General features: G+C 44.8%; 1 protein-coding gene across 3 annotated transcripts in view; it reads left to right on the forward strand.

The window, feature by feature from the left end:
* The window catches only part of tert (telomerase reverse transcriptase), a 119140-nt gene that overhangs the window by 84484 nt on the left and 12315 nt on the right, over positions 1-22341 (forward strand). For 2 of the 3 annotated variants that reach the window (XM_085989164.1, XM_085989165.1), the window contains 2 exons: positions 10952-11076; positions 13099-13236. In XM_085989164.1, the coding sequence (XP_085845290.1) occupies positions 10952-11076; positions 13099-13236 (263 nt within the window). The remainder of the gene's footprint in view (positions 1-10951; positions 11077-13098; positions 13237-22341) is intronic. The other variant, XM_085989167.1, reaches the window with a different exon arrangement.

Below are 22341 nucleotides of genomic sequence, written 5' to 3' on the forward strand. Positions count from 1 at the left end.
CTGTGCTGGGAATGCAGTCAGCAACAGCTTCTGCCTGAGGAAAGTGATCAGCTGTGAGGTGGGAGCTTTTATAGTACATCTCATGCTGTCATCTAATCAGCTGGAGCAATGGCCACTTAACTCCCGCCTCAGGCTGACAGAAGTGGTTCCTGAGCTGCCTGAATCCCGTCGGCAGCCAGGGAAATTTGAAAGTTAGGCTGAAAAAGGCGCTTAAGGGTCTAACAAGGTGATAATGATTTGAATTAGGTCGCCCGCCTCTGCCATTCAAGTCTTTGCCGCACCGGCAAACGCGCCCGAGGGAAAGGCGCGTGGGGGCAGGATGATGTCGGGTACCCGACCCGCTCCAACTTATTTCAAATTTCCCACTCGACCCGCCTCCGATCGCGCCCGCACGGACCCCAGAAAAGTCCGACCGTAATGTCTATCCTGGTCCACACACCCAAGTTCATTGAGTGTTAAATAACATTGCATATAAATGTAGTCTCATTGCAGCATTGAGAGAGTGTTGCATTGTTGGAAGTGTAGTCTTTCAGATCACGTTAAACCGAGGCCCGGTCTTCCTGTTCAGGTGTATGCATGAGATCTCACTATTTCAAGAACAGGGATGTCCTGGCCAACATTCATCTCTCAATCATCATCACCAAAAGCAGATTTACTGGTTCATCTCACCTGCTATTTGTAGGATCTTGCCATGGGACAACTGACTACCCAGTCAGTCATTCATTGTGAAGAGCTTTGAGATAATAAGGCACTATATAAAGTCTTCCTTTCTTGGGGAAAGTAACACATCACAGACATAAGATCCTAAGACTAACTAATTCTTTCCAGTGTGTAAAAGATCAAGGATAAACAATAGAGCCAGAAATTGCAAGGTTCCCCTGCCAACACGGTGCCTTACGACATGTGAGCACAGGTTATACATTGAACTACAGTATTGTTGCCCTGATTCTGTGCTTTGTACTAACAGCATAGCTTTCCAGAGTCTACCCAATTAAAGACTGTAAGAATCACATACTCAACAGAACTGCTCGTTACTGGTGCCCAGCAGGCCATTAGCCCCGCAGTGGTGCAGTGTTTACATAGTTTTCCTACTGATAGTAACAGTTAATTTAGGTGGGTTTAAATTGTCCCGCTTGAGTTGAGGCAGATCTGGCCATCAGTCAATTAGTTACCTATGGCGGAGTTGTGTGGTACTGCACATGTTACGCAAAATGATCTGACACTAACTGGAATCATACAGCACAGAAAGAGACCATTTGGCCCATCGTGCCTGTGCCGGCTCTTTGAAAGAGCAATCCAATTAGTCCCACTCCCCTGTTCTTTCCCCATAGCCCTGCAAATTTTTCCCTTGCAAGTATTTATCTAATTCCCTTTTGACAGTTACTATTGAATCTGCTTCCATCACCTTTTCAGGCAGTGCATTCCGGATCGTAACAACTCTCTGTGAAAAAAATTCTCCTCCTCTCAACTCTGGCTCTTTTGCCAAATACCATAAACCAGTGCCCTCCGGTTACTGACCCTCCTGCCAGTGGAAACAGTTTCTCCATATCTACTCTATCAAAACCCCTCCATTTTAAACACCTCTGCTAAATCTCCCCTTAACCTTCTCTGCTCTAAGGAGAACAATCCCAGCTTCTCTAGTCTCTGCACATAACTGAAGTCCATCATCCTTGGTACTATTCTAATAAATCTCTGCACCCTCTCCAAGGTCTTGCCATCCCTCCTGAAGTATGGTGCCCAGAATTTGGCACAATACTCTAGCTGAGGTCTAACCAGTGATTTATGAAGTACTAGTAGTACAGTATAGTAATGTCCATGTGGAAATTGTGAAAGTTTCAGAAATACACATAATTGTAAAATATCTGCAATCTTTGAACTATGTCTTAGTGGATAAAACTGCCTGCTGTAAACCTCCCAATGCCCAATAACTAGGACACAGCAATAACTTTTGAATTATCTCGCATAGACTTCCTGTGCAGCAGAGTTAGTGAGGTTGATCTACAGCAGCATTGGGAATAAATCCTGTGATTTGACACAAGCTGGGAATTCACTTGATTTCTGCTTACACCCCTGGCTTTACTCACACGTTGCTGCCTCTGCCTGAAAAAAAACCCAGATATCAGTAAGACTAACATGTGGTCCCAGAGTAAATGGACAATTCATTTCATGGAAGGAATATCAGGCAGGTTCTGTTACCTGCGTGTGATGTGCCCTGCCGGCATTTCCTTTCTGTGTTCTGCCCAAAGACCAAAATCTACCCCGGTGTATATATACACATTTGTTGGATTATCTGGTCGTTCAATTCATTTCTGTTTGTGGGCTGTTGCTGACATTGAATAGCTGCCTTGTTTTCCTACTTTACAACATTTATTGCAATCCAAAAGTAATTCATTTTATGAAGTGCGTTGAGATATAACTGCTAGTAGTGTCCATGTGGAAACTGTGGAGGTCTCCGGAATACACACAATTATAAAATAGCGGTGATCTTTGGACTATCTGTGATTGTGGAGAAAATCCACAATCTGCTGTATACCTCCCACTATGAAAACAGCCTGCTGTACACCTCCCACTATGAAAACAGCCTGCTGTACACCTCCCACTGTGAAAACTGTCTGCTGTACACCCCCCACTGTGAAAACAGTCTGCCCCACAGCCCCCACTGTGAAAACTGTCTGCTGTACACCTCCCACTGTGAAAACAGTCTGCTGTACACCTCCCACTGTGAAAACAGTCTGCTGTACACCCCCCACTGTGAAAACAGTCTGCTGTACACCTCCCACTGTGAAAACAGCCTGCTGTACACCTCCCACTCTGAAAACAGCCTACTGTACACCCCCCACTGTGAAAACTGTCTGCTGTACACCCCCCACTGTGAAAACAGTCTGCTGTACACCCCCCACTGTGAAAACTGTCTGCTGTACACCTCCCACTGTGAAAACAGCCTGCTGTACACCTCCCACTCTGAAATCAGTCTGCTGTACACCCCCCACTGTGAAAACTGTCTGCTGTACACCTCCCACTGTGAAAACTGCTGTACACCTCCCACTATGAAAACAGCCTGCTGTACACCTCCCACTGTGAAAACAGTCTGCTGTACACCTCCCACCGTGAAAACTCTCTGCTGTACACCTCCCACTGTGAAAACAGTCTGCTGTACACCTCCCACCGTGAAAACTCTCTGCTGTACACCTCCCACCGTGAAAACGGTCTGCTGTACACCCCCCACTGTGAAAACAGTCTGCTGTACACCTCCCACTGTGAAAACAATCTGCTGTACACCTCCCACTGTGAAAACAGCCTGCTGTACACCTCCCACTGTGAAAACTGTCTGCTGTACACCTCCCACTGTGAAAACTCTCTGCTGTACACCTCCCACTGTGAAAACTCTCTGCTGTACACCTCCCACTGTGAAACCAGCCTGCTGTACACTTCCCACCGTGAAAACTCTCTGCTGTACACCTCCCACTGTGAAAACAGTCTGCTGTACACCTCCCACTGTGAAAACAGCCTGCTGTACACCTCCCACTGTGAAAACAGTCTGCTGTACACCTCCCACTGTGAAAACAGCCTGCTGTACACCTCCCACTGTGAAAACAGTCTGCTGTACACCTCCCACCGTGAAAACTGTCTGCTGTACACCTCCCACCGTGAAAACAGTCTGCTGTACACCTCCCACTGTGAAAACAGTCTGCTGTACACCTCCCACTGTGAAAACAGCCTGCTGTACACCTCCCACCGTGAAAACAGTCTGCTGTACGCCCCCCACCGTGAAAACTGTCAGCTGTACACCTCCCACCGTGAAAACAGCCTGCTGTACACCTCCCACCGTGAAAACAGTCTGCTGTACGCCCCCCACCGTGAAAACAGCCTGCTGTACACCTCCCACCGTGAAAACAGCCTGCTGTACACCTCCCACTGTGAAAACTGTCTGCTGTACGCCTCCCACCGTGAAAACAGTCTGCTGTACGCCTCCCACCGTGAAAACAGTCTGCTGTACACCTCCCACTGTGAAAACTGTCTGCTGTACGCCTCCCACCGTGAAAACAGTCTGCTGTACGCCTCCCACCGTGAAAACAGTCTGCTGTACACCTCCCACTGTGAAAACAGCCTGCTGTACACCTCCCACTGTGAAAACAGTCTGCTGTACGCCTCCCACTGTGAAAACTGTCTGCTGTACACCTCCCACTGTGAAAACAGCCTGCTGTACACCTCCCACCGTGAAAACAGTCTGCTGTACGCCCCCCACCGTGAAAACAGCCTGCTGTACACCTCCCACCGTGAAAACAGCCTGCTGTACACCTCCCACCGTGAAAACAGTCTGCTGTACACCTCCCACTGTGAAAACAGTCTGCTGTACGCCTCCCACCGTGAAAACAGTCTGCTGTACGCCCCCCACCGTGAAAACAGCCTGCTGTACGCCTCCCACCGTGAAAACAGTCTGCTGTACGCCTCCCACCGTGAAAACTGTCTGCTGTACGCCCCCCACCGTGAAAACTGTCAGCTGTACACCTCCCACTGTGAAAACAGTCTGCTGTACACCTCCCACTGTGAAAACTGTCTGCTGTACACCTCCCACTGTGAAAACAGTCTGCTGTACACCTCCCACCGTGAAAACTGTCTGCTGTACGCCCCCCACCGTGAAAACTGTCTGCTGTACACCTCCCACTGTGAAAACTGTCTGCTGTACACCTCCCACCGTGAAAACTGTCTGCTGTACACCTCCCACTGTGAAAACAGTCTGCTGTACACCTCCCACTGTGAAAACAGCCTGCTGTACGCCTCCCACTGTGAAAACAGTCTGCTGTACACCTCCCACTGTGAAAACAGTCTGCTGTACACCTCCCACTGTGAAAACAGTCTGCTGTACACCTCCCACTGTGAAAACAGTCTGCTGTACACCTCCCACTGTGAAAACAGTCTGCTGTACACCTCCCACTGTGAAAACTGTCTGCTGTACACCTCCCACTGTGAAAACAGCCTGCTGTACATCTCCCACTGTGAAAACTCTCTGCTGTACACCTCCCACTGAAAACTGTCTGCTGTACACCTCCCACTGTGAAAACTGTCTGCTGTACACCTCCCACTGAAAACAGGTAGCTGCATTTGTGAACTTCTCCCTTGGAGATATTTGTATGATATGCTTTGGATAGATTTTACGAAAGACATTTTCATAATTTTTTCATCTTGTTACTTTGGTTAAGGCAATTAAACAACGTACTATTAGAACTTGCTAAACTGATCAGCATTAATCAATATTTATACATGAGTGGATCTCATGAGATTGCCCTTGGATAGCCCAAGACCTGGAATGCGATGTCTGATGCTTACCACAGTCCCCTAGCAGACTAAGTAGGGCAACACTGTACACTTGCAGACACAATATGATTGACACGAGTCAATATATTTCACATTACTGATGCTGAACTACAGGAAACTCTTTGGTATCCGGCACCGACGGGGCCGGCGTGTTGCCGGTTGATCAAAAATTCCGGATGACAGAGAGGGTTATCTACCAAGGCTATTTTTAACAAAGAAAAATTAAGAAATGTGCAGTATACAGTAATTGGATACTCACCTACAGAATGTTGTGTTAAAGGGATGGTGGAAGATGCTTGATTAAGTACAGTACTGCCAGTTGAGGGTAATGCAATGCAATGACTACCAGCAGCGTGGGAGACGCACAGTACCCCTGTAAAATGGCAGATCAGAAGAGACTGCTGGCAGCGCGGGAGAGTCAGACTCCTGTTATTGAGGTGTTCCGACTTCTGACAGCGCCAAAAAGCCGAGTAGTGGCAGTTTGGAGAACTACCCCCACTGACTAACTCGGCCACCGCGGGAGACTCGGATTCAGCAACATTGCCGGTTATTGAGGTGTTGTTTTCGGAGTGAGAATTTTGCCAGTTAATAGAGAATTCTGGATATTTAGGTGCTGTTTAAATGAGAGTTTCCAGTATATAGATTGTATACAAATTTGGAATCCTCTACCCCAAAGGGATCAAAGGGTATGGGGAGAAAGCAGGGACCGGGTACTGAATTTGGATGATCCGCCATGATCGCATTGAATGGCGGAGCAGGCTCGAGGGGCCAAATGGCCTACTCCTGCTCCTATCTTCTATGTTTCTATGCTCAGTTGTTGAGTATATCCAAGACAGAGATCGATAGATTTTTGGATACTAAGGGAATCAAGAGACGTAGGGATGATGTGAGTAAGACATCGCAAACTTGCATTTATGTGCCACCATATCATGTTTTCTAAATGTCCCAAAGTGTTTTACAACCAGTTCGTTACTTTTGAGGCCAACGCAGCAGTCAATCTGCACACAGCAAGGTCCCACAAACAACAAATAAAATGATAAATAACCAATTAGTCTGTTTTTAGTGGTGTTGGTTGAAGGAGGATCGTTGACCAAAACTCCCTGATCATCTGCAAATGGTGCCGTAGGATCTTTTACATCCATCTGAACAGGAAGCTAGGGCCTCAGTTTACTGTCTTATTCGAAAGCCATCATCTCTGGCAATGAGGCATTCACGCAGTATTCGCACTGAAGTGTCCCAGTCCCCAAGTGGTACTTCAACTGACAGCACTCTCCCCTCTGAGTCAGATGGTTATTAACTGAGCCAAGCTGACTGTAACATGCCCAAGAGATGCATTGTGTGAAAGATTTTCCCTGTGCGATTTCTGAGTTGAAAATGATTACCAATTCGCTGATACTATGGATGCTGTTTTCCTTTGGGATCCACGTTGACATGCATTTTCATGGGCTTGCTGTAAATTGTTCCAGCCCTGTTGATCTGGTGTGCTGTATCCATAATAGTAGTTCTGTAGATCACAAGATGATGAGATAAGGGAGATCATTCAGGCCATCTTAGCTTATCCATCCAGCAAAACCTACAGTCGTCCAAGCTGCATATGTAAATTCTAAGCACTCGGGCTCTCAGCACTGACTCCTGGGGCACTCTATTCAATACTTTCCCCACACCAACATCACTCCCTCAGCCAGTATCTGCTGCCTCCTTCCCGTTAATGCAGCCAATTGCTTATTATCTTTAGGTTTCATCTTGAATTTCCACGGTGTTAAGCAGCTTTTAGTGCAGAATTTTGTCAAAAGGTTTCTGACAATCGAAGTACTCCATATTATGAGGCTTTCTACCATCCACTCGGAATATCAATTTCTCAAGGAAGAGCTAATCCAAAGGCATTATCGAGCGCCAGTGATCCTGGACGGTAGTCTTCTAGTATATATTGTTGCCAAACAACCCTTAATTGTAACATGTTCACGTGAGAGGAATGAGGTAACGGAAGATGCTTTGTACCACTGCTGTTCAGTTATGGGTGGGTTGGGGGTGTGTGTGCGCGACAGACATGAATGTACTTGCCCATTTATCCCTTAACACTTCAAATGGTTTTGACTTGAATCAATGCGCAACATTTGGAAATGGGGTTGACTTTGATCCGAGTCCTTCAAGAAGTTGGTTAACATTTAGGCCTACTTTAATGAGTGTGTTATTGATTAGCATTTTATAACCCTGTAAAAAAAAACAGTACTAACAGTTAACAATTTAACAGCTTTGTTTGCTTCCATGATAATTCACTTGAACTTTGTTAATGTTTAGAAATATACCAAGAACAGCACATTGCTCAAGCAGCCTCATTTCACTCCGGACTCACCATCTAGTTTTTGCATTGATTAGATTATCATCGGGGGTATTAGCAGTTCTATAGCATGAAAATTGACTTATTTTCCAGACTATGTGGTTTTAAAACAAAAAAATAAAAATTTGCATTTATATAGCGCCTTTCATGACCTCAGGATGTCCCAAAGTGCTTTACAGCCAATTATGTACTTTTGAAGTGGAGTCACTGTTGTAATGTAGGAAATGCAGCAGCCAATTTGCGCACAGCAAGCTCCCACAAACAGCAATGTGATAATGACCAGATAATCTGTTTTTGTGATGTTGATTGAGGGATAAATATTGGCCAGGACACCGGGGATAACTCCCCTGCTCTTCTTTGAAATAGTGCCATGGAATCTTTTACGTCCACCTGAGAGAGCAGACGGGGCCTCGGTTTAACGTCTCATCCAAAAGACGGCACCTCCGACAGTGCAGCACTCCCTCAGCACTGCACTGGCGTGTCAGCCTAGCTTTATGTGCTCAAGTCTCCGGAGTGGGACTTGAACCCACAACCTTCTGACTCAGAGGCGAGGGTGCTACCAACTGAGCCACGCCTGACATAATTGCAATAATGTGCTAGTTGATCCATTTTGGTTGGAGGGCCAGTACTTTGTTTAAAATGTCAGTTTAACAAAGTAGAGTTTAAGTTTCTTCGTGCCGTGGAGTATAAAGGTTAATAGCTAACTGTTTCAGGAAGTATAAACACCTTTTTGCCCAGATAATGGCCAAGCTTCTGTGTCACATGTTTGGCCACTTGTAGGATGGAAAGATTTGCTAGGAGTGTCTCTGTATGCGTGTCTGAAATTCTTGCCATGGAGGGAGTGCAGTGAAGATTCACCAGGCTGATACCTGGGATGGCAGGAATGACGTATGAAGAGATTGGGTCGATTAGGCTTATATTCGCTAGAGTTTAGAAGAATGAGAGGGGATCTCATTGAAACTTATAAAATTCTACCAGGACTAGACAGACTAGATGCAGGAAGGATGTTCCCGATGGCGAGGGAGTCCAGAACCAGGGGTCACAGTCTAAAGATAAAGGGTAAGCCATTTAGGACTGAGATGAGGAGGAATTTCTTCACCCAGAGAGTGGTGAACCTGTGGAATTCTCTACCATAGAAGGCAGTTGAGGCCAATTCATTAAATATATTGAAGAAGGAGTTAGATATATTTCTTAAGGCTAAAGGGATCAAAGAATATGGGGAGAAGGCAGGGACAGGGTACTGAATTTGGATGATCAGCCATGATCTCATTGAATGGCGGAGCAGGCTCGAGGGGCCGAATGGCCTACTCCTGCTCCTATCTGCTATGTTTCTATGGATGCAAATGCTAACAATTAGGAGAAGCAGTTGCTAAGAGAGTGCCTGCTTTTTCGCTTTTTGATTTTACTGTCCACCGCGTATAGTGGGCTAATCGTGTTGATTCTAATAATGCTATTAGCGGTGGGGATTGTAGCACTTTCCATGACCGCAGGACGGTCCAAAAAGCTTTAAAGCCAATGAAGTACTTTTGAAATGTAGTGAACGCGGCAGCCAGTTTACACACAGCAAGATCCCACAAACCTCAATAGAATATATTAACAGATCATCTATTTTTGGCCCCCCTTCCAGGTGAAACAGCAATTTACTTGTACTTCTTGCAATTTAGTATACTGTGTTCGCTGCTCACGATGCGGTCTCCTCTACATTGGGGAGACCAAACGCAGATTGGGTGACCGCTTTGCGGAACACCTCCGTTCAGTCTGTAAGGGGGACCCCGAGCTTCCGGTCGCCTGTCACTAATTCTCCGCTCCATTCCCAGTCAGACCTCACCGTCCTCGGCCTATTACACTGTTCCAATGAAGCTCAACGTAAGCTCGAGGAACAGCACCTCATCTTTCGATTAGGCACTTTACAGCCTTCCGGACTCGATATCGAGTTCAACAATTTCAGATCATAACCTCGGCCCCTATCTCTTTTTTTTTCTCTCTCCCACATGGCAGCTGTCAATCATTCTGCCATCGCCATTTACACTTCATCTAGAGTCATCTTTTGTTTCTTAACTTGTCCCATTACCATCTCCTTTTGCCTTGCACCATCATCCCTTTTGTCTCTTAATCTCTCCTGCCTTCCATCCTATCACAGACTTTCCCTTTTGTTCTTTCCTCCCCTCCCCCCTCTCCCTGCTCCTGCACTTGCTTAAAAACTGTTACATCTCCAACTTTTTCCAGTTCTGACGAAGAGTCACCGACCTGAAACGTTAAACTCTGTTTCTCTCTCCACAGATGCTGCCTGACCTGCTGAGTATTTCCAGCATTTTCTCTCTTTATTTCAGATTTCCAGCATCCGCAGTATTTTGCTTTTGCATCTATTTTTGCTGTTGGTTGATGGATTAATTTTGGCCCGGACACCGGGGTGAACGCCCCTGCTCTTCTTTGAATAGTGCCATGGGATCTTTTATGTCCACCTGAGGGGGCAGACGGGGGCCTCAGTTTAACGTCTCATCCGAATGACGGCACCTCCACTTAGTACATCGGTCCCAAGATTTGACCGCACATAAACATTTGCTGGCAGACAGACTTACTCCGTAGGCTAATGTGAAAGGCTTTAACTTGAATTTTCTGTGCAGGATGTTCCAAGACTCTTTGTACCTGACGACCTTTTCTTGTAGCCCCCACCCTCAATGCAGTGACGGCACTTCTTTACAATATTCTTCCGTGGAGATACAGCGTCTCAATTCTTCACAATTAACCCCATTTATCTTCTGGATAGTGAAATGTAGTTTGCGACTTGGTAGGATTAATAGTGAGCTCAAAGGATAATGACGGTCTTTCGCCCACAACCGTTCCCTTTCTTTTCGGAGGAGATTATTCATTGATGGCAAAGTTCTATTGCTTTTGTAAAGTGATGATCGATGCTTGTCTCTTGTTATCTAACTGGGACAGGAAATTGTTTTCTTAACTATTGCTAAAGAAAGTAATAAGTTGGTTACGAAGTGCTTTGGAATGTCGTGAGCACATGAAAGGACCTGTAAAAATGCAAATCTTTCTTTAACTGTTTTTACAAGCTAATCAACCTGTTGATGATAATCTAACTTAGTTTATATTATTCCACTGTGCACAAAATGCCCGTCATGTTTGCACCCAAAATAGATGTTGCACTTCAAAGTAATTCATTGCGTGTGAACAGTTTGAGATGCATGATAGGATGCTCAACAAATCCAATTCTCTTTTCTTTCATTAATGTGAATTGAGAAAAAGAAACGCCACGACTGTTTTATTATTTTTTTTTTTCATGCTTAGGTTCCATGCTTGTGTCCTACAGCTCCCGTTTGGGCAAAGGATAAGGGACAACCCTTCGTTCTTCCTTGACATCATCTCTGACACAGTTGCTGGTTGCTATTCCATACTTAAAGCTAAAAACCGAGGTGAGGTTTTTATCTACGATGATGGGAAGCGGGGGTGGGGGGGGGGAAGCAGGCTAATCAGGTTACCACAGAATGCTTGGCCTTGACGTAATGTGGGAAGAATGTACGTTACTCTGTGTAGCACTGAATCATAGATAGCTACGTTTATCTAGCTGGGCAATTATGAATGGGATGGGATGGCTTTCTACTACACCAGGGATGGCTTGTCAAAAGGCTGGTTTGGCTAAAAACTGTATGGAAACCTGGCTCGTGCCCCTGATCTTTGCTGAAGCCACCATTTTGTCCTTAAGAATAGAAGGATTGGTCACATGGAATGGTGAAATGTGAAGGTGGCCAGTCCACCTCGTCGATTTTATTTTAATTTTAAAAAATGACATTTAATAGTAAAAGGAACTAATGCATTATTTGACTTTGTTTATTGAAAGAAAATCACCCGTTGTAGAAAAGAAACGGTTGCATCCATTTTTAGCTGTTTTTTTTATTAAATTCATAGTCCGTAATACAGGTTAGAATACAAGTTGTGGCTTTGTGCAGTGATCATTCATTGCCAGGCTCACATATGTCACAGCATGATTAAGCGTTTTCTATGATTCTATTAAGTATTTGTAAAGGAAGAATATAACATATAGCGCAATAGCAGTTAGTCATAGAGTTATACAGCAGAGAAAGAGGCCCTTCAGTCTATCGTGTCCGTGCCGGCCATCAAGCCCTGTCTATTCTAATCCCATTTTCCAGCACTTGGTCCGTAGCCTTGTATGCTATGGCATTTCAAGTGCTCATCTAAATGCTTCTTGAATGTTGTGTGGGCTCCTGCCTCTACCACCCTTTCAGGCAGTGAGTTCCAGATTCCAACCACCCTCTGGGTGAAAAAGTTTTTCCTCAAATCCCCTCTAAACCGCCTGCCCCTTAACTATGCCCCTGGTTATTGACCCCGCTACTAAAGGGAAAAGTTCTTTTCTATCTACCCTATCTATGCCCCTCATAATTTTGTACACCCCAATCAGGTCCCCCCTCAGCCTTCTCTGTTCTAAGGAAAACAACCCCAGCCTGTCCAGTCTCTCTTCATAGCTGAAGCGCTCCAGCCCAGGTAACATCCTGGTGAATCTCCTCTGCACCCTCTCCAATGTAATCACATCCATCCTATAGTGTGGTGACCAGAACTGCACACAGTGACCAGAACTGTACTGTCAGTCCTCATAACAAGGACGTCCATGAAGCTCTGGTGTCTCTCCTCAATAGATGCCCATCTCTCCTCCATAGCAGACAATCTATTTTGAAGAGTCACCATGTTTTTGTTAGTCTGGCGACTTATGTCCTCCATGGTGGTTGCCACCCTCTCCATGGTGGAACGTTCATGTACCATTGCCTCCACAAAGGCAGTGCTCATGTTAGAGATGGACTCCTCCATTCTCTGCACACTCGTAGTTACCCTGGATGCAAACCCAGGTAACATCCTGGTGAATCTCCTCTGCACCCTCTCCAATGCAATCACATCCTTCCTATAGTATGGCGACCAGAACTGCACACAGTATTCCAGCAGTGGCCTAACTAGCGATTTGTACAGCTCCATCATAACCTCCCTGCTATTGCCTTCATTAGCCGAGGCATAGAATATAAGTATATATATGCCTTTTTAACCACCTTATCTACCTGTCCTGCTGCCTTCAGGGATCTATGTACATGCACACCAAGGTCCCTCTGATCCTCTGTCCTTCCTAGGGCCCTACCATTCATTGTGTATTCCCTTGCCTTGTTAGTCCTCCCAAAGTGCATCACCTCACATTTTTCAGGGTTAAATTCCATTTGCCACTGTTCTGCCCATCTGACCAACCCGTCTATATCGTCCTGTAGCCTGAGGCTTCCCTCAGTTGTTATTTTTACTGCTGCACACATGGTAAATTAAAAAAACGTCCACATATACTACAGCAAGCAAGAATGAAATGTATTTTCTATTTTATCAAAAAAATCTTGAATAGTGATTTTTTTTTTTTAGAATTTACATGAAATGAGTTCTTTTTTCAGGCATTTCTGTAGGGTCCAAAGAGGCTTCTGGTCCTTTTCCTTACGAAGCTGCCCAATGGCTGTGCTGCCGTGCTTTCACTGTCAAACTGTCTAATCACAAGGCTGTTTACAAGTGTCTGCTGGGACCGCTCAAAGCCTGTAAGTAAAGATCGATGAATACCTCACATTGACTCTTGAGAAGTGGCTTTGCTTTTCCTGCTACCATTTGGAAAAATATGATGGGCATGAACTAAATGATCAAGTTAAACATTGTTTAATTTAATCTACTAGGTAAAAGCTGTGTGTGTGTTCAGTATTATTTACAAAATGCCTCCCAGACATCGGAAATCCATTATATGTTTTAGACACCCTTGTTTAAAACTGATGGGATAGATAGAGAGTAATTGAGAAAGGCCATGTAATAAAACTAATAAGCACCAGAGATATAACTGATTTCTGGAGCTAAACCTGGCAAGCAAAATAAAATGTGAAATACATCTGCCAATTCATCTTTTCATTCCTTGTGTGAGGTTTTGTTCTATTTATTTTAAATTAAATCATGCATTGCTGTCTTTTTTTAAATACTTTTAGCTGGTACAGGAAACTTTGGTTTATCCGGAGGTTGTATGTCCGGAAACCTCGATCTACCGGCAGAAATCAGGAGCCGTTTTGTTAGGTTTTTTTTCTTCTCGTGGCTTTTTTCCTCAACAGTCAGGCTCTGGAAAGTCTCTCTGAAGGTGTTGCTAAGCTACAGAGACACTTCCAAGGTACGGGCCGACTGTTTTGAAGCTGTTGCTAAGCAACAGTGTTTGTTGTCAGATACGGAGATGAAAACCTCCGTATGCTTTAACATTAACGCTGGTATGTCCGGCAGTTTTGATAGATCGGCAACAGCTCAGTCCTGTCGGTGCCGGATATAACAAAGTTTCCTGTATTTATTAAAGTCGGGTATGGCAGCACAGTAGTTATGTCACTGCACCAGTAATCCAGAGGTCCTGGACTAATGATCCGGAGACGCGAGTTCAAATGCCACCACGGCAGCTGAAGAATTTAAATTCAGTTAATTAAATAAATCTGGAATAAAATAAAAAGCTTGTGTCAGTAATGGTGACCATGAAACTACCGGATTGTGGTAAAAACCCATCTGGTTCACTAATGTCTTTTTAGGGAAGGAAATCTGCTGCCCTTGCCCGGTCTGGCCTATATGTGACTCCAGACCCACAGCAATGTGGTTGACTCTTAACTGCCCCTCTGAAATGGCCTAGCAAGCCACTCCGTTGTGTCAAAGGGCAATTAGGGATGGCCAATAAATGCTGGCGTTGCCAGCGACGCCCACATGCCCTGAGTGAATCAAAAAAAAAATTAAAGGCACAATACCTTTGAATATGCTAAAGAAAAGTTGAGGTACCAGTTGTGGCACTCCAGAATCTTGGGCAGGAAATAGGAGGGACCCAGAGTTGGGAACACCACCAATATTGACATGGTTACGAGAGAGAACGAGCTAAATCAGCAAGTGGTGAATAGGTTTTAAAAGTTTATAAATTAGAGGAGACTGGGAAGTCTAAGGGTAGACAATTCTACAGGCTTCTGATGTAAGGAAAAGTATTGCATTAGAATGGAAGATGATCTTTAACAGAGTGGATCTGCAGTAGGAGTAACAAGATTGGACGTCGTATTTGTAACTTGAGAGAATAAGAGATGAGAGTTTGGAGAAGGACTGCCCATAATAGTATTTTTTTTGCCTTTTAAGATAGTATTTGCTCCCATTTTGTTTTGTTTCTATTCATAAAATAAATAAATAATACTTGGCGATTTATATCCTGACCTTATTTATATTGACATATATACAGTGAAACCCAGCCTATCGTCTTTGTCAGGAAGTTGGTATCTTAACTCTTAACATATATTTGCTTGGGCCTGATGTTTAATTGTCACTGTAGTAATAAATGCTCTGTTTCCACAGGTAATTGAGATTAATTTTGGTACATTTAATTCAGAAAAGATGCTTCTCAGTTTACCTAGCGAGGAGTTGAGAGGGCCCCTAATTGTCTCCTGTGTGACATCATTTTAGTTAACCATTTCCCTTTGTACGAGATGGACTTCCTTCTACAATAAAAAGTCCACTGTTCCTGCAGGGCTGGAAATTTCCATTCATCAATTAGCTGAAAAACAAGGAAATTCTCCAGGTTGCAACTAAGTATTAGTTTGTGTTTTACCTGACCATCTCCATTTCTTCATTGTTCATTTCTCTGTTTCTGTTTTGCATGTTTAACCTCTTCATCTGACTGGCTAGTTCTTTTTATGTGGTGTATTTGATTCCTTTTTTTCTTTACCTTCTGAAAAGTTCTCCTTTTTGAGCAACAGGTAACCTCAAAATTATGTTGCAGCGCCTTCCTTCAGCGTTTGTCCTTCTTGAAATAGGTTATAGTAATCGTGAATATTTCACACCAGTGATGGTACATTCTTAGAGTTTGTGTATGTATGTTATAAGACATGAGTGGATAAATGTGTGACATCTGTTTGTACTGGGGAGGCAGTCAGTTTATGCACGATCAATAATTTTGGGTCCTTGCAGCTTCTGATTGATACGATAGGTGGAGAGCCTCACTGGCTCGCTCTAAGCTTAGGATTTTTTCATTACTAAGTTTAAGTGAAGTGTTGGACACAGTTAGATAAAATAAAAAAAGGCATACTACAACCGTTTTATCACTCAGTGTCACCAAGCTCCCCGCAGTGCCTCAACAATATGCTTAATTAGGTACGTCGCAGCAGGCTTCGCTTCTCACGCAATGAAACAAGGCAGTTGTAAGTCAGAAGCCAAAGCAGTCCAGGTACTGTTGAGGATAGACTGCACACTCTCACTTTGACAGAGAGTGCGGCTTTTAGATGTGCCCATTACCTGGATTAAGTAGTCCAAAGGCTCACGGTCATTACGTCTGTGACAAGTGTCTGCTGCTACAGGAACTCCAGCTCCGTGTTGATGAGCTGGAGTCTGAGCTTCAGACACTGCGACACATCAGGGAGGGGGAGAAGTACCTGGACTCTGTGTATCAGGAGGTGGTCACACCTATGAAGTTAATTAATTCAGATGTAGCCCATGGTCAGGGACAGGATGGTGTGACTACGAGTGAGGCAGGTACGGGGATCCAGGAGGTAGTGTTGGAGGAGCCGCAGCCTTTGCTCTTGTCCAACAGGTTCGAGGTTCTTACTCCCTGTGGGGACAGGAGCAGGGACTGCAGGGAGGATGAGCAACCTGGCCACAGCACCGTGGAACGGGGGGCTATTCAAGAGGGGGGAGTAAATAGAAATGTTGTAGTGGTAGGGGATAGTATTATTAGGGGGATAGATAGAGTTCTCTGCAGCCGAGAGCGAGAGCCCCGTAGGCTGTGTTGCCTACCCGGTGCCAGGGTTAAGGACATCTCCTCTGGGCTGGAAAGAAACTTGCAGTGGGAGGGGGTGGATCCAGTTGTCGTGGTCCATGTTGGTACAAACGACATAGATAGGACTAGGAAGCCGGTTCTGTTAAAGGAGTATGAGCAGCTAGGGGTCAAATTAAAAGACAGAACCTGAGCCACGAGCGAATTTGGCTAGGACAAATAAAATTAGAGAGTTAAATGCGTGGCTCAAAGACTGGTGTGGAAGAAATGGGTTTTGCTTCCTGGGACACTGGCACCAGTACTGGGACAGGAGGGAGCTGTTCCGTTGGGACGGGCTTCACCTGGCCAGTGCTGGGGCTAGAGTCCTGGTGGATCATATAACTAGGGCTGTAGAGAGGGCTTTAAACTAACTAGTGGGGGGGAGGTTCCTAGAGAGCAAATAATAAAAATGACAACAGAGAAGGTCATAGACTTAGGTAGCAGTGGGGAAATTAAAAACCAGAGCGTGTCAGGAGGGGGCAGAAGGTATGGAGTAAAAGGTAAAGTAATAAAAAGGGCAAAAGCAGGAACTAAGTGTCACAAAACATATTTGAAAGTTCTCTATCTGAATGCACGTAGCATTCGTAACAAAATAGACGAGTTAATGGCACAAATAACTACATATGGGTATGATCTTGTGGCCATTACAGAAACATGGCTGCAGGGTGACAATGCCTGGGAATTAAACATACCAGGTTATTTAACGATCAGGAAGGACAGGCAGGAAGGAAGGGGAGGTGGGGTGGCTATGTTAATAAAGGAAGGAATCACTGTAATACAGAGAAATGATATTGGGTCAAAAGATCAGGATAATGAAACAGTTTGGGTGGAGATAAGGAATAATAAGGGGAAAAAAACACTAGTGGGCGTAGTCTATAGGCCTCCGAACAGTTGCAACTCTGTTGGACGGAGTATCAATCAGGAAATAGTTGAGGCTTGTAATAAGGGAACATCTATAATTATGGGGGATTTTAACTATCATATTAATTGGACAAATCAAATTGGGCAGGGCTGCCTTGAGGATGAGTTCATTGAGTGTATTAGGGATGGGTTTCTTGAGCAGTATGTAACTGAACCGACCAGGGGGCAAGCAACCTTAGATTTGGTCCTGTGTAATGAGACAGGATTAATTAAAAATGTCCTAGTAAAGGATCCCCTTGGAATGAGTGACCATAACATGGTTGAATTCCATATTCAATTAGAGGGTGAGAAGGTTGGATCTCAAACAAGCGTGCTAAGCTTGAATAAAGGAGACTATGAAGGTATGAGAGCGGAATTGAGTAGAGTGGATTGGGAAAATAGATTAATGGGTAAGACGATACATGATCAGTGGTGTACATTTAAGGAGTTATTTTACAACTTCCAAAAAATATATATTCCACTGAGAAGAAAAGGGTGTAAAAGAAAAGACAGCCATCCGTGGCTAAGTAAAGAAATTAAGGATAGTATTCGACTAAAAACAAGGGCATATAAGGTAGCCAAATCTAGTGGGAGGATAGAGGATTGGGAAAACTTTAAAAGACAGCAAAAGATAACAAAAAGATTAATTAAGAAAGGGAAGATAGATTATGAAAGTAAATTAGCAAAAAATATAAAAACAGATAGTAAGAGTTTTTATAGTTATATAAAAAGAAAAAGGGTGGCTAAAGTAAATGTTGGTCCCTTAGAGGATGAGACCGGGAAATTAATGGTGGGAAATATGGAGATGGCAAAAACACTGAATGAATATTTTGTATCAGTCTTTACAGTAGAGGACACTAAGAATATCCCAACACTGGACAAACAGGGGGCTATAGGGGGGGGAGGAGCTAAACACGATCAAAATCACTAAGGAAGTGGGACTCGAGGCGGATAAATCACCTGGACCGGATGGCTTACATCCTAGGGTCTTGAGGGAAGTGGCGGTAGGGATTGTGGATGCATTGGTAATAATTTTCCAAAACTCCCTGGACTCGGCAAAGGTCCCAGCAGACTGGAAAACTGCTAATGTAACACCCTTATTTAAAAAGGGCAGTAGACAGAAGGCTGGAAACTATAGACCGGTTAGCCTAACATCTGTGGTAGGTAAAATTTTGGAGTCCATTATTAAGGAGACAGTAACAGGACATTTAGATAATCATAATTTAATAGGACAAAGTCAGCATGGTTTTATGAAGGGGAAGTCATGTTTGACAAATTTGCTGGAGTTCTTTGAGGAAGTAACATATAGGGTGGATAAAGGGGAACCAGTGGACGTAGTGTATTTAGACTTCCAAAAGGCATTTGACAAGGTGCCACACAAAAGATTATTGCTTAAGATAAAAAATCACGGGATTGGGGGTAATATTCTGGCATGGCTAGAGGATTGGCTATCTAACAGAAGGCAGAGAGTTGGGATAAATGGTTCATTCTCAGACTGGCAATCAGTAACTAGTAGTGTTCCGCAGGGGTCGGTGCTGGGTCCCCAACTCTTTACAATCTATATTAACGATTTGGAGGAGGGGACCGAGTGTAACATATCAAAGTTTGCAGATGATACTAAGATGGGGGGGAAAGTAGTGAGTGAGGAGGACATAAAAAACCTGCAAGGGGACATAGACAGGCTAAGTAAGTGGGCAGAGATTTGGCAGATGGAATACAATACTGGAAAGTGTGAGGTTATGCACTTTGGCAGGAAAAATCGTAGAGCAAGTTATTATCTTAATGGCAAGAAACTGGAAAGTACTGAAGTACAAAGGGATCTGGGGGTCCTGGTGCACGAAACTCAAAAGGTTAGTTGGTGAGACAGCACCTGGAATACTGCGTACAGTTTTGGTGTCCATACTTAAGAAAAGACATACTTGCTCTTGAGTCAGTACAAAGAAGGTTCACTCGGTTAATCCCGGGGATGAGGGGATGGACATATGAGGAGAGGTTGAGTAGATTGGGACTCTACTCATTGGAGTTCAGAAGAATGAGAGGCGATCTTATTGAAACATATAAGATTGTGAAGGGGTTGGATCGGGTGGATGAGGGGAGAATGTTCCCGATGATGGGTGAAACTAGAACTAGGGGGCATAGTCTTAGAATAAGGGGCTGCTCTTTCAAAACTGAGAGGAGGAGGAACTACTTCACTCGGAGGGTGGTAGGTCCATGGAATATGCTGCCCCAAAAAGCTGTAGAAGCTACATCATTACATAAATTTAAAACAGAAATAGACAGTTTCCTAGAAGTAAAGGGAATTAAGGGTTACGGGGAGCGGGCAGGAATTTGGACATGAGTCTAGGTTCGGATCGGCCATGGCCCTGTGGGTAGCGGAGCGGGCCCAGGGGCCGTGTAGTCTGATCCTACTCCTATTTCGTGTGTCTAATTCTGTTAGATTCAGGAGATGGTTCTGTGATAGTAGATTGGCGGTTAGGATCAGATCAGCCATGATCTTATTGAATGGCGGAGCAGGCTCGAGGGGCCGATTGGCCTACTCCTGCTCCTATTTCTTATGTTCTTAAGCTGTCTTTGGGCTAACGTCGGTTCTTGCACCCTGTAAAGTGGGATGCTAATATCTAGATATTATTGCCTTCCTGTAATCATTCCCTTTAATAGTTCAGCGGTCAGTGAATAAAAATTTGCCTATTCCATGTTTTGTCATTCTCAATAAGTGTTTGATTGGGTTGAGCTGAAGTTGACATATGCAATGACATTGTCCTTCAGAAGACCAATAATTTGATTAACTTGGGGTACAAAGGCTCCTGGAGCTTTGGTCCCTCTTTACTATCTGTAGTTGCCAATACATTCCAAAGGAGTATTACTTGGAGACCATTTTTCAATCTCAAAATGAGATATGTGTGTGTATAATTATCTACCTCTCAGTGTTTGTCATAATGACCATTGCAATCTGTCTTTTCTCTGAGTCTGGTTACAAATATTCTTGTACGATAGTAAAATACTGCGGATGCTGGAAATCCGAAATAACAACAGAAAACGCTGGAAAAACTCAGCAGGCCAGGCAACATCCATGGAGAGAGGGAGAGAGAAACAGAGTTAACGTTTCAGGTCGAAGACCCTTCGTCAGAACTGAGAAAAAAGCAGGAAATGAAACAGATTAAAAAGCAAGTTTGGGGGCTGGGAAATGGGGGAGGGAATGAATCTGGCAGTGTTCTCTGACTATATATGCTGTGCCTATATGCATCTCTTCACTTCACCTGACGAAGGAGCAGCGCTCCGAAAGCTTGTGATTTCAAATAAAACTGTTGGACTATAACCTGGTGTTGTGTGACTTCTCACATTTGTCCACCCCAGTCCAACACCGGCATCTCCACATCATAGATTGCAAGAAGTACAAGTAAATCGCTGTTTCACCTGGAAGGGGTGTTTGGGGCCCTGGACAGTGGGAAGGGGGGAGGTATAAGGGCAGGTGTTGCATCTCCTGTGCTTGCACGGGAAGGTGCCGGGCGAAGGGGAAGGGGTGCTGGGGGTGATGGAGGAGTGGACTAGGGTGTCTCGGAGGGAGCGGTCCCTACGGAATGCTGAAAGGGGAGGGGAAGATGCGTTTGGTGGTGGGATCACGTTGGAGGTGGCGGAAATGGCGGAGGATGATCCGTTGAATGTGGAGGCTGGTGGGGTGAAAGGTGAGGACAAGGGGAACCCTATCGTGGTTCCGGGAGGGAGGGGCAGGGGTGAGGGCAGAAGTGCGGGAGATAGAACGGACACGGTCAAGGGCCATGTCAACCACAGTAGAGGGGAATCATCGGTTGAGGAAAAAGGAAGACATGTCGGAAGCACTGGTATGGAAGGTGGCATCGTCAGAACAGACGCGGCGGAGATGGAGAAACTGGGAGAATGGAATAGAGTCCTTACAGGAGGGGGGGTGGGAGGAAGTGTAGTCCAGGTAGCTGTGGGAGTCAGTGGGCTTGTAGTGAATGTTGGTCAATAACCTATCCCCAGAGATGGAGACGGAGAAGTCAAGGAAGGGAAGGGAAGAGTCGGAGATGGACCATGTGAAGGTGAGGGAAGGGTGGAAATTGGAGGCAAAGTGAATGAAATTGTCTAGTTCAGGGCGAGAGCAGGAAACAGCACCGATACAGTCATCAATGTATCGGAAAAAGAGGTGAGGGAGGGGACCCGAGTAGGACTGGAACAAATAGTGTTCCACATATCCCGTGAAAAGGCAGGCATAGCTAGGACCCATGCAGTTACCCATAGCAACACCTTTAATTTGGAGGAAATGAGTGGAGTCAAAGGAGAAGTTGTTCAATGTGAGAACAAGTTCAGCCAGGTGGAGGAGGGTGGTGGTGGATGGGGACTGGTTGGGCCTCTGTTCAAGGAAGAAGCGGAGCGCCCTCAGGTCATCCTGGTGGGGGATGGAGGTGTAGAGGGATTGGACGTCCATGGTGAAAAGGAGACGGTTGGGGCCAGGAAACTGTTAAAGTGGCGGAGGGCGTCAGAAGAGTCACAGATGTAGGTGGGAAGAGACTGGACAAGAGGAGAAAAGATAGAGTCGAGATAGGAAGAGATAAGTTCCGTGGGGCAAGAATATCGAGTTCAACAATTTCAGATCATAACCTCGGCCCCTATCATATTTTTATATATTTTTTATCCACACCTTTGGTTTGTGCCTTTTCCTTTTTTTCTCTCCCACATGGCAACTGTCTCTCATTCTGCCAGCGCATTTCACACTTCATCTAGAGCCGTCTTTTGTCTCTTTACCTGTCCTATTACCATCTCGTCTCGTCTTGAATATCTCTTAATGTCTCTTCACCCCCCCCCCCCACAGACCTTCCCTTTTGTTCTTTCACCCCCTCCCCCATTTCCCAGCCCCCAAACTTGCTTTTTAATCTGTTTAATTTCCTGCTTTTTTCTCAGTTCTGACGAAGGGTCATCGACCTGAAACGTT

Source organism: Somniosus microcephalus, chromosome 5, assembly GCF_052327205.1.
Source record: "Somniosus microcephalus isolate GS21.2 chromosome 5, FLI_Smic_1.0, whole genome shotgun sequence".
Classification (NCBI taxonomy): domain Eukaryota; kingdom Metazoa; phylum Chordata; class Chondrichthyes; order Squaliformes; family Somniosidae; genus Somniosus; species Somniosus microcephalus.